Below are 12,355 nucleotides of genomic sequence, written 5' to 3'. Positions count from 1 at the left end.
AATAACAAAAAATGAACTAAATAAAGGACAATTAATGCAAAACCTGTGTATGTTGATCATGACTTAATAGTAGCATTTAGTCAGCCATTGTTGTTTAAGTGCTTTGGTTAAAAACTAGTAAACGGAGATTCATTTGTGTATGTATGCATGTAAATGAATGGAGAGAGCGGTAAGGCAATAAGATTGCTCTTTAATGGCAAGAAGACACAGCACAACACCTTTTCCATTAAACACTTATTTAGTCTTAATTTTACCACCCATGCCTTAGTCCTTCTCAATACATATGTACAAAGCCTTCACAATTCTCCATCGAGGTGTTAACCAATCGTATCTTCCCACGGCCTCTTCTTGTCTTGCTTCGAATTACTCGATTTTCCTGTCGACATTGGTGCTGCTGACTGCTGAAGGGGGTTATGGGTAAAAGTCTGCCTCAGAGGACCTTTAAAAAAAACGGGCAGGGATAAATGGAAATTTTGAACAGCAAAAAACCCCCCAAAAAACAACATTAAATATCGCTTCACAACTGCGCACACATTCATAGAATGCCAAAAGAGATACAAGTATTTTCAACAAGATACACTTAAATTTCATTCTGTACCAAAAAGTAACTAATTTCAGATGTTTGGGGTCAGTAAGATTTTTTTTTTGTATTTTGAGCAGTAGTGCAGGCAGGAGACAGCATAGGCAGTTCACTAGGTTTTCAAACCCTCACCTTTGGCTGCCATATCCAGGTGTCCTTTAATTCTCCTTTCTCTCTCCTCCAGCTGCTGAGCCAACTGGGCATTCGTCCATCCTGAGGTGAACAGATACAGAAACATTATATAGAGAGTATAAGAGCAAAATGGTAAGACAAATAGAAGTGATTCAGATACAGAACAGTGTTGTTATTGTTAATTACAACTATTAAATGCCATTTTCGGTAATTGAAATAAAGCTGAAAAACTATAAATATTATATGAAAAACTTGAAAATGAAAATTTGAAATATTACCTTGGCAACTATCTAAAATAAGTTTAAACTCTGAAGTACTCGAATTACTAAAACTGAAATAAAAAAGCTATACGTAAATATTTTAAAATGCAAAAAGTGCACATAAAATGCATAAAAGCACATAAAATGACTCAAACTTGAACTATAATTACAATAAAATCTCAGTATAGAAATAAAAGTTGATTCAAACTTATAATACTATGTTAGTAGAGTATATAAATAACACTAAAGTAACACCGATACAGAAGATGAAGCAGAAAAATCTTTTACCTTTCTTGATGCTTTTTATGAAACCTTCATTGGGTGGAAGCGCTGAAGGTGGATGTGTGATGCGCTCCGGGATGCGTAACTTCTGTCTCACGACCGGGTGCCTCAGCAGGGCCACCTGACCCAGTGAGAAGAGGTTAGAGGTCATCCAGTAGGTGAACACCGCCTGTAAAACACACAGATCAAATGACACTATGGAAATCATTACAGCATGACAAGAGAAGACGGATCAGATCCCATAACAAATACAGTTTAAAAAAAAAAACTTGAGGAGGGAGGAGTGTGAGAGACGAACCGTGGGGAAGCTAATGGTCATAGGGAGGATCACAAAGGGCATGATCCTGAAGACAGTCTTCATGGCCTTCAGATTGGGGTTGTCTACACCAGATTCGGCTCCCAACTGTAAAAATCAATTTGAAATATTTTAAACTGTTGCAATACCTCAAAAATGTGTCTGTCAAAAAACACCATTAAAGGGATAGTTCACCCAAAAATGAAAATTTGATGTTTATCTGCTTACCCCCAGGGCATCCAAGATGTAGGTGACTTTTTTTCTTCAGTAGAACACAAACGAAGATTTTTAACTCAAACCGTTGCAGTCTGTCAGTCATATAATGTAAGTGGATGGGAATCACGGCTTTGATAGTCAAAAAAACATACACAAACAAAACCAAATGAAACCCTGCGGCTCGTGACGATACATTGATGTGTAAAGACACGAAACGATCAGTCTGTGCACGTAACTGAACAGTATTTATATTGTTTTTTACCTCTGATGCAATGCAATGTCTGAACTGTCCTGAGCGCGTTCGCGTCTTCTTCTTCAGCCGGTGCGTGACGCGTCTTCTTCTTCTTGCTTTATGGCAGATCGCAGACTAATAAGTGCATTACCGCCACCTATCTCTCAAATGGACCATTGACGCTCCTAATTGAGATTGTAGATAGAGTGTCAATGGTCCATTTGCCAAGCAAGAAGAAGAAGAAGACGCTCTCGCACTCTCAAAGCCGTGATTCCCATTTACTTCCATTATAAGACTGACAGACTGCAATGGTTCGAGTTAAAAATCTGTTTGTGTTCTACTGAAGAAACAAAGTCACCTACATCTTGTATGCCCTGGGGGTAAGCAGATAAATTTGCATTAATTTTCATTTTTGGGTGAACTATCCCTTTAATATGGTCCACACAACATTTTTAATTTCTGAAGCCATACAATAACTTTGTGTGAGATATAGTCCAAAATCTAAATGTTTTAAAATGTAACATGTACAATGTAGAAATATGGTGATTTTTATTTAAAAAAAAAAAAAAAAAAAAGTCACAATATGCTTTCATTGTATGGAAAAAAAAAAAAAAGCTTCTTCAAAATATTTTAAATATTTGCTCCATTAGAGAAAGTAATTCAAATGGTTTTGGAATGACATGACAGTCAGTAAATGGTCTTTTTTGTTTTTTTTAATTTTCATTAAACAATTACCTCTAAGATGGCAAACATAGTGCCAGTCACGGCAATGGGGAGAATGTAAAATGGATCAGCTGCGGTTAGGTCTGTGAACCACCAGAGGCCGCCAGTCTGCAAACTTGGTACGGGGAGATATGCCATCTTACGCAAGGCAATGAAGAAAGAGATGAAGATTGGAGCCTGAAGAGTAAAGGGGATGAAAAGGTATATATGATTACTAAGCACCAGCTGACTAACCAACTTATTTGATCTTGACACCTAAAAAATTGTTCACAATAATAAAAGCATTTTTTATTTATTCAGTCACTGACCTGTACCATGGGCACTAGAAACCCACGCAAAGGGTTCACGTCATGTTTCTTCTGAAACATCATCAAGTCAGTGTATGCTTTTGAAACTGGAGAAAGAAAATGAGTCATTTTAAATTGAAAAATAATTCAAAACAACAGTGTAATCCATTACTAACAAGACTAGAATGGGGACTAGACATTAAAAAACACCAGAGGATAGAAAAAGATACAATCATTTATACACTCTGACAATATAACAAAGGCAGAAAAAGAGAAAGAAAACGGTATACAAAGAACATGAGACACTTACAATCAAATTTGTTACCACTCTGTTTGGCTTCGTTCATGCGGGTGGTGAGCTTGGTCATTTCTGGCATGACGTTGTTCAGTTTGGCTGCTTCTCTCTGTCCCTTTACAATGACTGGGAACACAACACACCGAGCTAAAATGGTGCCTGAGAGAAACAGACAGAAAGTTATGGTAAATTAAAATAAATCAATGAATAAATCAATAAATTACACACACACAAAAAAAAGAGAGAATATGAATTCCAAATAAATGTTTTTTATATAGCACATGCAGGTGGATATTCAACAAGTACAATTATTCTACTGAGAACCAGACAAATAGGATGGAAATATTACATTTAATAATGTACAGATTATCGTTGTCAGTTTTTTGTCATCTCTGAAGACTAAGTGGTTTGTATTGCTTTAAAACAAAAGATGTAACAAGACTAAAGGCTGTTGAATGGATTTAAAAAGATAATAATAAATTACACTCATTATAAACACATTTTTACCTGCAACAATGGCCCCCCACCATGGCATCCCAATGCTAACATGCATAAACTCCAGGAGATTCTGGATCAGGCCCACAGGAGTGTGACTGCCCAGGCCGAGCTCTGATAGGCTGGCTTCAGCTCCAACCTCCTGCAGAACATCCAATGCAGTGAGAGGAGCCTCGGTCACCTGCTCTGTGATTGGTGGTGTGACAGTGGGGGCGGGGTCAGCAGAAGGACTTGGAATGGAGACTGGCACAGATACTGCAGCATCTACAGGTTCAACTGGAGTTGAAATGCTCTGCACGGTTTCTGTCGTCTGTAAAATATGCAAAATAATTCTTAATCTATCACAGAAGTCAATTCACGAAGGGATCTTCAGAGACCTGTTTGATTTAATTGAGATTAATGGAAAAGAGTACAAAAGTATCAGAAATGCTCTGCCACTGTAATAAAACTCGTTTTGAGAAACCCACCTGTGAGCTGCTGTGTCTGACCGCCACAGCACTGACCAGCAGGAACTTGCCATGATTGGGACAGCCAAGAAGTGCCCTAACTAGAGGACCCCTACTTCCTCTGCCAGTGTGAAGATGTGATCTCGGTACAAACCACTGCAACAAGACAGAATTCAGAGAACAAAGTCAGAATGCACCATCAAACACAGGCTTTTTAAAAATACAATAAACTACAAACAATAGGCTTGTTTGGGATATTTACATTTATTCATTTACTGTTATTATCACTGTTATCAAGAACATCACAAGCAATTTGATGGAAGAGTAAAACATATACTATACCTATAATTAAGTATAATATATTATTAACAAAAATGGGTGTCAGTATAGATCAATTAATTAGCGACAATTCATTCCATGACTGCAGAAGCGTCACAAACTCTTCTTGAATGAAAAACAACAGTTATTGATGAGAAAAAAAGAAATATGACTTTTGTTTACTGATTTTAGTTTTCGAATATTTTGTTTAGTTTACTTTATCTCAATTTTTTTGGTTGCATTTTAAGTAAGATAGATAATTAATTAATATATCAACAATATAAATATATTAATAATTATAGTAATTATATTAATAATTTATATATATATATATATATATATATATATATATATATGCATGCCCTAGAGGGCCCCTGCCTCCTGGATGAGAACCACTGATCTAAGTTAAATAGTTTAATCATTCAGACAATTTGTAAGGGAAGTGAGCAATCAGTCACATTATGTTGTTATTCTACATTAAATGTACATCATAATACAAACCACACACACACACACACACTCACTCACACACTCACTCACTCACTCACTCACTCACTCACTCACTCACTCACTCACTCACACACACACACTCACTCACTCACTCACTCACTCACTCACAAATATATCACATGAAATGTACTTTGATTGATCCCACTACATAACACAGATCATGACACCTTGCTACCAGGCAACATAGCTATTCATCAACAATCAGATAAATAGCTTTTATGTTAAGAATAAACCTAATGTTACTTAATTTTGAAGTAAAGTGTTTTGAAGATAAAGTTAAGAGACGAGAACACCGGGTCTAATCTGCACAACCTCAGCTATGCTAACGTTATTTAGCTTCGGTCAAAGTCATGTCATTGTGAAGTACTCCGTTTTCGCGTATTGTGGGCAGCAAATTAAAACAGATCAACATGCCACTCACCTTATTCCTTGTCATAACAATAGGAAGAGTGGAAATGGTCGCTGTGCCTGTTTGTCGAAAAATACATGTTGTAAGACATTCCGTGACCACTCTGCCTCTGAGCGCAGACATCTTGGATTGAATAAACACATTGTACGGGAAGCGCAAAGGGACAATACGCTTTTGCAGCTCCGCCTTTCAAATAAAACCATATACACCGCAGGCTTGCTTGATGTCTGTGTGTGCTGACTGGCTGAGGACATCATTGGGGTTCTTCAGGGAATCTCGTCTGTAGTTTAGTAACGTTATAGGAAAAAGATATAACTTAATTTTAAACGTAAAAATGACGGAAGATGGTAACTGGGATGAAGATTTGGAAGAAGACGCCGCGATAGCAAGAGTCTTCCAACACTTGAGTATTGACTTTTATAATTTTTTCCCCCATTTAAATATTTCTTGATGTGTTACAAATAATGCTAAAAATAAGATTATTTGATTTGAAGTACTGGAATATAAAAAATAACAACGATAGCAAAACCGAAAGTGAAATTGACCATCACTAACTTTAAAAAGAAGTTTCAGAGGAAAAAAGAAAAATATATTATTGTTAAATTGTTAAAATCCAGATATCCACAAACAGCATATTGGGGAATCAGGTCGTAATTCTGAAGTAAGGCCATCAAATGAAAGAGTGGACTTTGGTGAGTTGACCACCTATTTCCATCGATCAGATTCTAATAGGAATTAAAATTTAAAAGGGTGATTTCAGCATTTGGCTTATGTATGTACTTTGTAAAGTATTTTGTTGTTGTTGTTGTTATCAGTTGCATTGCCCTGTGGTCATCGAATGCCGACAGACTATGTTGTTGCTTGGTTCAAGTATTATCTTAAACAGGTTGGTGTATATTATTTACACTGTTCACATATTGACTGAGTTTGATGCCTGTGCTACAATTATATGTTCAACTGGTTCTTGTCTTTCAGAAAAAGACTGAATTTTCTTGCCCTGGCTATAATGTTCAGGGGAAATCCTGCAGTGTAAATCTCTCTTATCAGGACATCTCTCAGCTGATACCACTGACAGACAAACAACGGGAATTCCTAGAGGAGAATCTCGCTGCTCTGGTTGCTAGAAGACTGTTTGACTTTAAAGCCGTAAGATATATCATTTTGTCTGCTGTTTGCATGCATATGGCCTCTTACACAACAAGTCAAGTCAAGTAACCTTTATTTATATAGCGCTTTTAACAATACAGATTGTGTTAAAGCAACTGTACAGCGTTAATTAGGATAATAGTGTGTCAATGATGCAACAGGATAATAGTAAACACTCAATTTTCAGTTAAAGGCAGTTCATCATTGATTCAGTGATGTCAACATCCAGCTCATATAGCATCGATAGTAACTGTGCAATAAAGTGCATCAAGTACAACTACCCAAAATGCATCTGCTTGTCAATGCTGCAGTGTCCAGGATGTCAGTCTCATGTGGAAAGACGAGATCGAGGTAACCTGTGTGTACACTGCACTATCTGCACGGCCAACCTGAAACAAAATTACTACTTCTGCTGGAACTGCCGCAGGGAATGGAAGGGGCCGGCCAATAATGCGGTGCGGTGTAACAATAATGGCTGTGGACAGAGAGTGGTAAATAAAATCTAACTTAATTGACCAAATAAAGGTGTTTTATGAAACATATAATCTTTTCTGACAACATAATTATGATTTTGTTGTATCCGAACAGAGAACTTCAGATCCACTTATACCATGCAAACCTGAGTTTAAAAAGAAAATGCTTCAAGAAAAGGGAGACGATGTAAGTTATGTTGTATATATCACAATAATTGAAAATGGCTACTCTAAAACAAATGCTGGACAATAGAGAAAGTACTATGTGTTTGTTGTATTTTTTTTATTGTGTCTTGTTTGATGTTTAAATATTATGTGCAAATTCATAATAATACAATTTTTCTTCTCTGTCAAGATATACCCAATGAAAGACAAATCCACGGACAGAAAACGTTTGGCACTGCTTATCAACAATGTAGAATTTAAAAACTTAAATGACAGGACCGGGGCAGACAAGGATGAGCTGAGTATGGAAGTGCTGCTTAAAGGTCTGGGTTACACTGTGATCACACTCAGAGACCTCAGTGCACAGGTGCATTCAAGTGTATTTAAGCCAAATAAGCCAACTTTTTTTTAGTTTTTTTTTAATTTTTGATATTGATGGTCTGGTGTTCAGGGTATGCTTGCTGCCATGCGAGACTTCGCCCAGCGAGAGGAACACGCTGAATCGGACAGCTGCTTTGTGGTGTTGATGTCCCATGGAGATGCCAGTGGAATCTGTGGGGTTTTTGACTCTTTCGAGAATGAAGATGAAGAGGACGCTTTTCAAGCAGATGAAATTTTTAATTGCTTGAACACTCCGAACTCTGCTAGATTGAGGGACAAGCCAAAAATCATCCTTATCCAAGCGTGTAGGGGTGGTGAGTTACAAAATACTATTTTAGAAAATAAAAAAAATTGTTGTTCAACTCAACTATTTAAAATGTTGTCATATTTGATTGGTCAGAGCCTCATCCATTTCAAGCAACATTCTTTGGCAAATGCCGCCCTCATGTTATAGATGAAGGCAGTGTGGATGTCCAGGACGCTGTGCCAAGACGCAACAGAGCAAAAGAGCACCGTGAAAAAGACTTCTGCTGCCTGAGATCCTGTACTCCAGGTAGATATTTCCTTACATTATTCCGCTCCATTTACTATAATATTACATGAAACACACAAAAAAATTATTTATTGGAGTGACATACATAGGATAGATCACCCCAAAATTAAAATTCTGTCATCATTTACTTACCCTCAAGTTCCAAATCCATTTGAGTTTCATTCCTCTCCTAACACAAAATAATATTTGAAGAATGTGACCGAACAGTTGCTGTTTCCCATTAACTTCTATAGTATGGGGGAAAAAATACTATTGAAGTCAATGGGAACCAGGAACAGTTTGGTTACCCACATTTTTCCAAATATTTTCTTTGGTGTTCAGCAGCAGAAAGAAATTCATACAGATTTGGAACGACATGAGGGTGTGTAAATGATGATAGGATTTTCATTTTTGGGTAAAGTGTCACTTTAATGCTGACTATACTGTTTTAAAAATGTGTTAGAATTATGTTTTATTTGATTTGCATCCAAGCGATGATGTTCAGTCAAACAGTGTAAGTCAAAATTTGTATTCTCTATACAGATACTGTGTCCTACAGAAACGAAAAGAAAGGCTCACATTTCATCCAAGACATTGTGGAAATATTTAATCAGCATGCCCACCAGGACGACATCGAGGAGCTCTTCAGAAAGGCAAAGTCACATTGTTTAGCAAGACAGACGTCAATCTGTAGACATCAATGCTGATATGTGTTTTTTTGATGTTTGATTGAATAGTTAATGTTTACTTTTCCTTGTTATGTAGTATCGCTATCAGTAGTATTGCATATCAGTAACAATAAGGTCTAGAATAAAGAAAGTTTTTTTCTTTTTTATATTTTATGGGGTTTTTTAGGCTCATGTGTGGTTTATGTTGTGATATTTATTTTTATTTTTGAAACAGGTCCTTAAGAAGTTTAAGATGTCACATCCTGATCAAATGCCATGCAAGGAAAGAACAACATTATCTAAGAGATTCTACCTCTTCCCTGGGTTGTAGGAAACCGCAACCACAACTTCTGACCTCATTAACATGATTTATGCATCTCTTTATTGTCATCTCAGGAGTTCGTGCTTGAAGAAAACAAGGATTCATTGACATTTTAATGAGTTTGCATGTTCATATAATCCTTGATTATGAAAGTAAACAATTTAGCTTGTCCAGCTGGAAACTTGACTTGCCCACCCCCAACCCAGAATTCTTTACAAATAAAGTTAAAAACAATTGATTAAAGGATTGATGCAATCAAATGATCTAGCTCTATAAATGCATACTTAAGTAAGGTTCTCCATGTTAAACTATGCTATTTTCCTACAATTTATTTTGAAAAAAAGAGGACAAGATATTTAAATATTATTTATGAAATATTATGACCATCAAATCACGAAAGTAAACATCTGGATCATGTACTTTACTGTGAACATGATGTATTCAATTTTTATTCATTTTATTTATTTATTTGTTTAAATTATAAATAAATTCTGAACAGTTTACATGCCAAATTACATAATTTATGTTGACCTGTTAGTTTGATAGAGCTGACCTAGATAGACCCAGATATCATTTCTTGTAACCACTCAGCTGTAAAGTTGGATTTCTTGTAATGTAAAACAGAAACCAGCAACACTGTGATCCCTGAAAAACACGTTGGAGGCTGTGTGTTATCTGTCTTTGAAATTAGCAAATGGAATGAGGCTTATGCTACACTTTAGTTAAAAAAAAAATAATAACCTACGTTTTTCTCAGATATACCATGCACCTGAACAAGGGTTTGTCTCAACTCACTAAACAGTTGCTGGTTTTATGGTCTTGTAAAATAAAGCCATGTTTTTCGTTTCGTTTTTATTTAAACGAACATGACTTCTGTAGCCTACGTTATATTCTATGTGCAGGTGTTTACGTTTTAATAAGAATTTTTCATGATGTTCATGAAATACAGTGTGTAGCTAATAGTCAAGGAAAGTGGTTTTGGAAATCTGTCTATACCCAAGTAGATATAACTGCAGACCAGAGATCTCCAAAATGGGGCGTGAACTCCAAAATGGGGTGGGGTCTCCTCGCGCAAAAACTTTCACAATTGGCTCTGGCTTCGGCCAATTGTTATTGACTTACATTTCAAAATAAAACTTTATAAGTTAAACATCTTTTCTAGTTGATCTAAAATAAAATATGCTATATAAATAAATATTCTCCGTGAGAGCAGAGTCCAAAGCTCTTGGCCAGTGGTGTTTGGACTGGAGTTTGAACCTCTGCTTCATGATATAAACGAGAATCACCCACGAGCTCTCCCGCGAGCCGTCCCAGCGCAGCGCAGGGGAAAGATTTTATTCTATCGCTTTGTTTTAAAGGGGTCATATGATGCGATTTCAATTTTTCCTTTCTCTTTGGAGTGTTACAAGCTCTTGGTGCATAAAGAAGATCTGTAAAGTTGCAAAGACTAAAGTCTCAAATCCAAAGAGATATTCTTTATAAAAGTTAAGAGTCAACCACACCTACCTAAAACGGCTCGTTCTAACACGCCCCCAACATATCTACCACACTATGTGGGAAGATTTGCATAACGCCACCCAAATGTTCACGCAAAGAAAGAAGGCGTAACTTTTATTCTCACTGTAGTATTGTTGCCGCCGCCATGTCGTGAAGGCGCTGTGTGCTTCGTTGTGAAAGCGAAACTACTTTGTTTGGCCTTCCAAAAGAGGAACGATATCCGCTTCGTCATGCCTAGAGCTGATCCGTGCTGGTCGCTGAGGAAATACATCAACTTAGTGCTGTGGATCGCCGGATCGGCCCTCACCGTTTTCAACGCTCCTTCGCCGGGACCGCCGTTCTCGACCCCGCCGCCTCAGCTCACTCTTGCCCGGCTTCAGCTCAGGCTAAGCCGGGGCTTTCGCTCACGCTAGGCCGCTATGTTTTTTGTTGTGAAAGCGAAACTACTTTGTTTGGTCTTCCAAAAGAGGACGATATCCGCTTCGTCATACCTAGAGCTGATCTGTGCTGGTCGCTGAGGAAATACATCAACTTAGTGCTGTGGATCGCCGGCACATTTTATGGAGGACTGTTTACTGATCCTGGGAGAGTAACGTTAGACTAAAATGCCAGCAGTTCTGACTCACGTAAGTACGTTTTCATTTAAAGGATTTGCCACTGATGATTCAAACGCGAGTTTTGGGCAGTGTAGAATAGCACTTGTTGTTTGTCATTTCTCTGATCACAAATACAGACAGAGTTTTATGTTTACGCGGCGCGATGCAATGCAACGCAACGCGTAAAAAGACAGTATAAGTCATTATAATCAGTAATTATGTCCCCACTGGATGCAACAAATGCCTCGTTTGTAATGGGTTTTAATGTTTATGTCTCGTCGCTCCGGCCGGACACGGCATCAACACAGTATGGTGAGGGGCGTAACATTTCCGTCTCACGCTTGAGGTATTCGGCCAATCACAACGCACTGGATAGCTGGCCAATCAGAGCACACCTCGCTTTTTCAGACCGATGAGCTTTGTAAAAATCGACGCGTTTCAAAAAGGCGGGGCATAGAGGAGAAACAATAATGTACAGTATGTGGAAAATAATGTGTTTTTTTAACTTTAAACCGCATAAACACATTTCATTACACCAAATACACAAAATAATGTTCTTTTTAGCAGCATCATATGACCCCGTTAACAACAGTGATCTTATATACATAGAAAGCAAATTAAATGCAAGTGTCTACGCTGATCTGTGCTGGTCGCTGAGGAAATACATCAACTTCGCGCTGTGGATCGCCGGATCGGCTTTCACCGTGGACGAAGCGGAGTCCAGCCCGGGGTCGTCACATGTGGTTGCCGCAAGCCTGCCCGCCGCGCCGTTCTCAAGCCCACCGGCCGCCGCTCATGCTAATCGGCCGCCGCTAACACTAGCCCCCGGCCTCCGCTCACTCAAGGTCGCCGTGTGTGACGCTGTGTTTAGTTGTGAAAGCGAAACTACTTTGTTTGGCCTTCCAAAAGAGGACACGACTAGAAATCAGTGGTTAAGTTGTATTTACAACACTGTTGCAGAACAGTTTAACCCAAATATTCTGATGTGTGCAGCACATTTTATGGAGGACTGTTTCCTGATCCTGGAAGAGTAGACTACAATGCCGGCTGTTCTGAATCACAGACTGTAAGTACGTTTTTTATATATAAAGAATT

General features: G+C 37.9%; 2 protein-coding genes across 2 annotated transcripts; one reads left to right on the top strand and one right to left on the bottom strand.

Annotated features, from left to right (window-relative positions):
• Window positions 1-212: 212 nt before the first annotated feature.
• On the bottom strand, window positions 213-5,639 carry oxa1l (OXA1L mitochondrial inner membrane protein). The gene is made up of 10 exons (XM_016549715.1): window positions 5,493-5,639; window positions 4,265-4,399; window positions 3,810-4,107; window positions 3,318-3,461; window positions 3,029-3,114; window positions 2,733-2,897; window positions 1,553-1,657; window positions 1,261-1,423; window positions 713-793; window positions 213-439 (listed from the first exon to the last, which is right to left on the bottom strand). The coding sequence occupies exons 1-10, from the start codon at window positions 5,601-5,603 to the stop codon at window positions 318-320; spliced, it is 1,410 nt and encodes a 469-aa protein (XP_016405201.1). The 5' UTR covers window positions 5,604-5,639; the 3' UTR covers window positions 213-317.
• A 56-nt stretch (window positions 5,640-5,695) lies between these two features.
• LOC107738044 (caspase-1-A-like) lies at window positions 5,696-9,595 on the top strand. Its single transcript, XM_016549716.1, has 11 exons — window positions 5,696-5,887; window positions 6,098-6,172; window positions 6,296-6,366; window positions 6,456-6,626; window positions 6,938-7,117; window positions 7,215-7,286; window positions 7,455-7,631; window positions 7,716-7,959; window positions 8,100-8,198; window positions 8,721-8,830; window positions 9,081-9,595. The coding sequence occupies exons 1-11, from the start codon at window positions 5,815-5,817 to the stop codon at window positions 9,174-9,176; spliced, it is 1,368 nt and encodes a 455-aa protein (XP_016405202.1). The 5' UTR covers window positions 5,696-5,814; the 3' UTR covers window positions 9,177-9,595.
• Window positions 9,596-12,355: the final 2,760 nt, after the last annotated feature.

Source organism: Sinocyclocheilus rhinocerous, unplaced genomic scaffold (assembly GCF_001515625.1).
Source record: "Sinocyclocheilus rhinocerous isolate Xijiao unplaced genomic scaffold, SAMN03320098_v1.1 scaffold494, whole genome shotgun sequence".
Classification (NCBI taxonomy): Eukaryota; Metazoa; Chordata; class Actinopteri; order Cypriniformes; family Cyprinidae; genus Sinocyclocheilus; species Sinocyclocheilus rhinocerous.
The sequence above is the reverse complement of the archived record's forward strand: the minus strand, read 5'-3'. Positions and strand labels throughout refer to the sequence as shown.

Excerpts from the sequence above, each read along its gene's own strand:
- oxa1l (XM_016549715.1), bottom strand. The coding sequence starts at position 5,603 with ATGTCTGCGCTCAGAGGCAGAGTGGTCACGGAATGTCTTACAACATGT. Across the intron at positions 4,400-5,492 it reads TTGTTATGACAAGGAATAAG|TGGTTTGTACCGAGATCACA; the intron begins GTGAGTGGCATG and ends GTCTTGTTGCAG. Across the intron at positions 440-712 it reads CCTGGATATGGCAGCCAAAG|GTCCTCTGAGGCAGACTTTT; the intron begins GTGAGGGTTTGA and ends TTTTTTTTAAAG.
- LOC107738044 (XM_016549716.1), top strand. The coding sequence starts at position 5,815 with ATGACGGAAGATGGTAACTGGGATGAAGATTTGGAAGAAGACGCCGCG. Across the intron at positions 6,367-6,455 it reads TCAAGTATTATCTTAAACAG|AAAAAGACTGAATTTTCTTG; the intron begins GTTGGTGTATAT and ends CTTGTCTTTCAG. Across the intron at positions 8,831-9,080 it reads TCGAGGAGCTCTTCAGAAAG|GTCCTTAAGAAGTTTAAGAT; the intron begins GCAAAGTCACAT and ends TTTTTGAAACAG.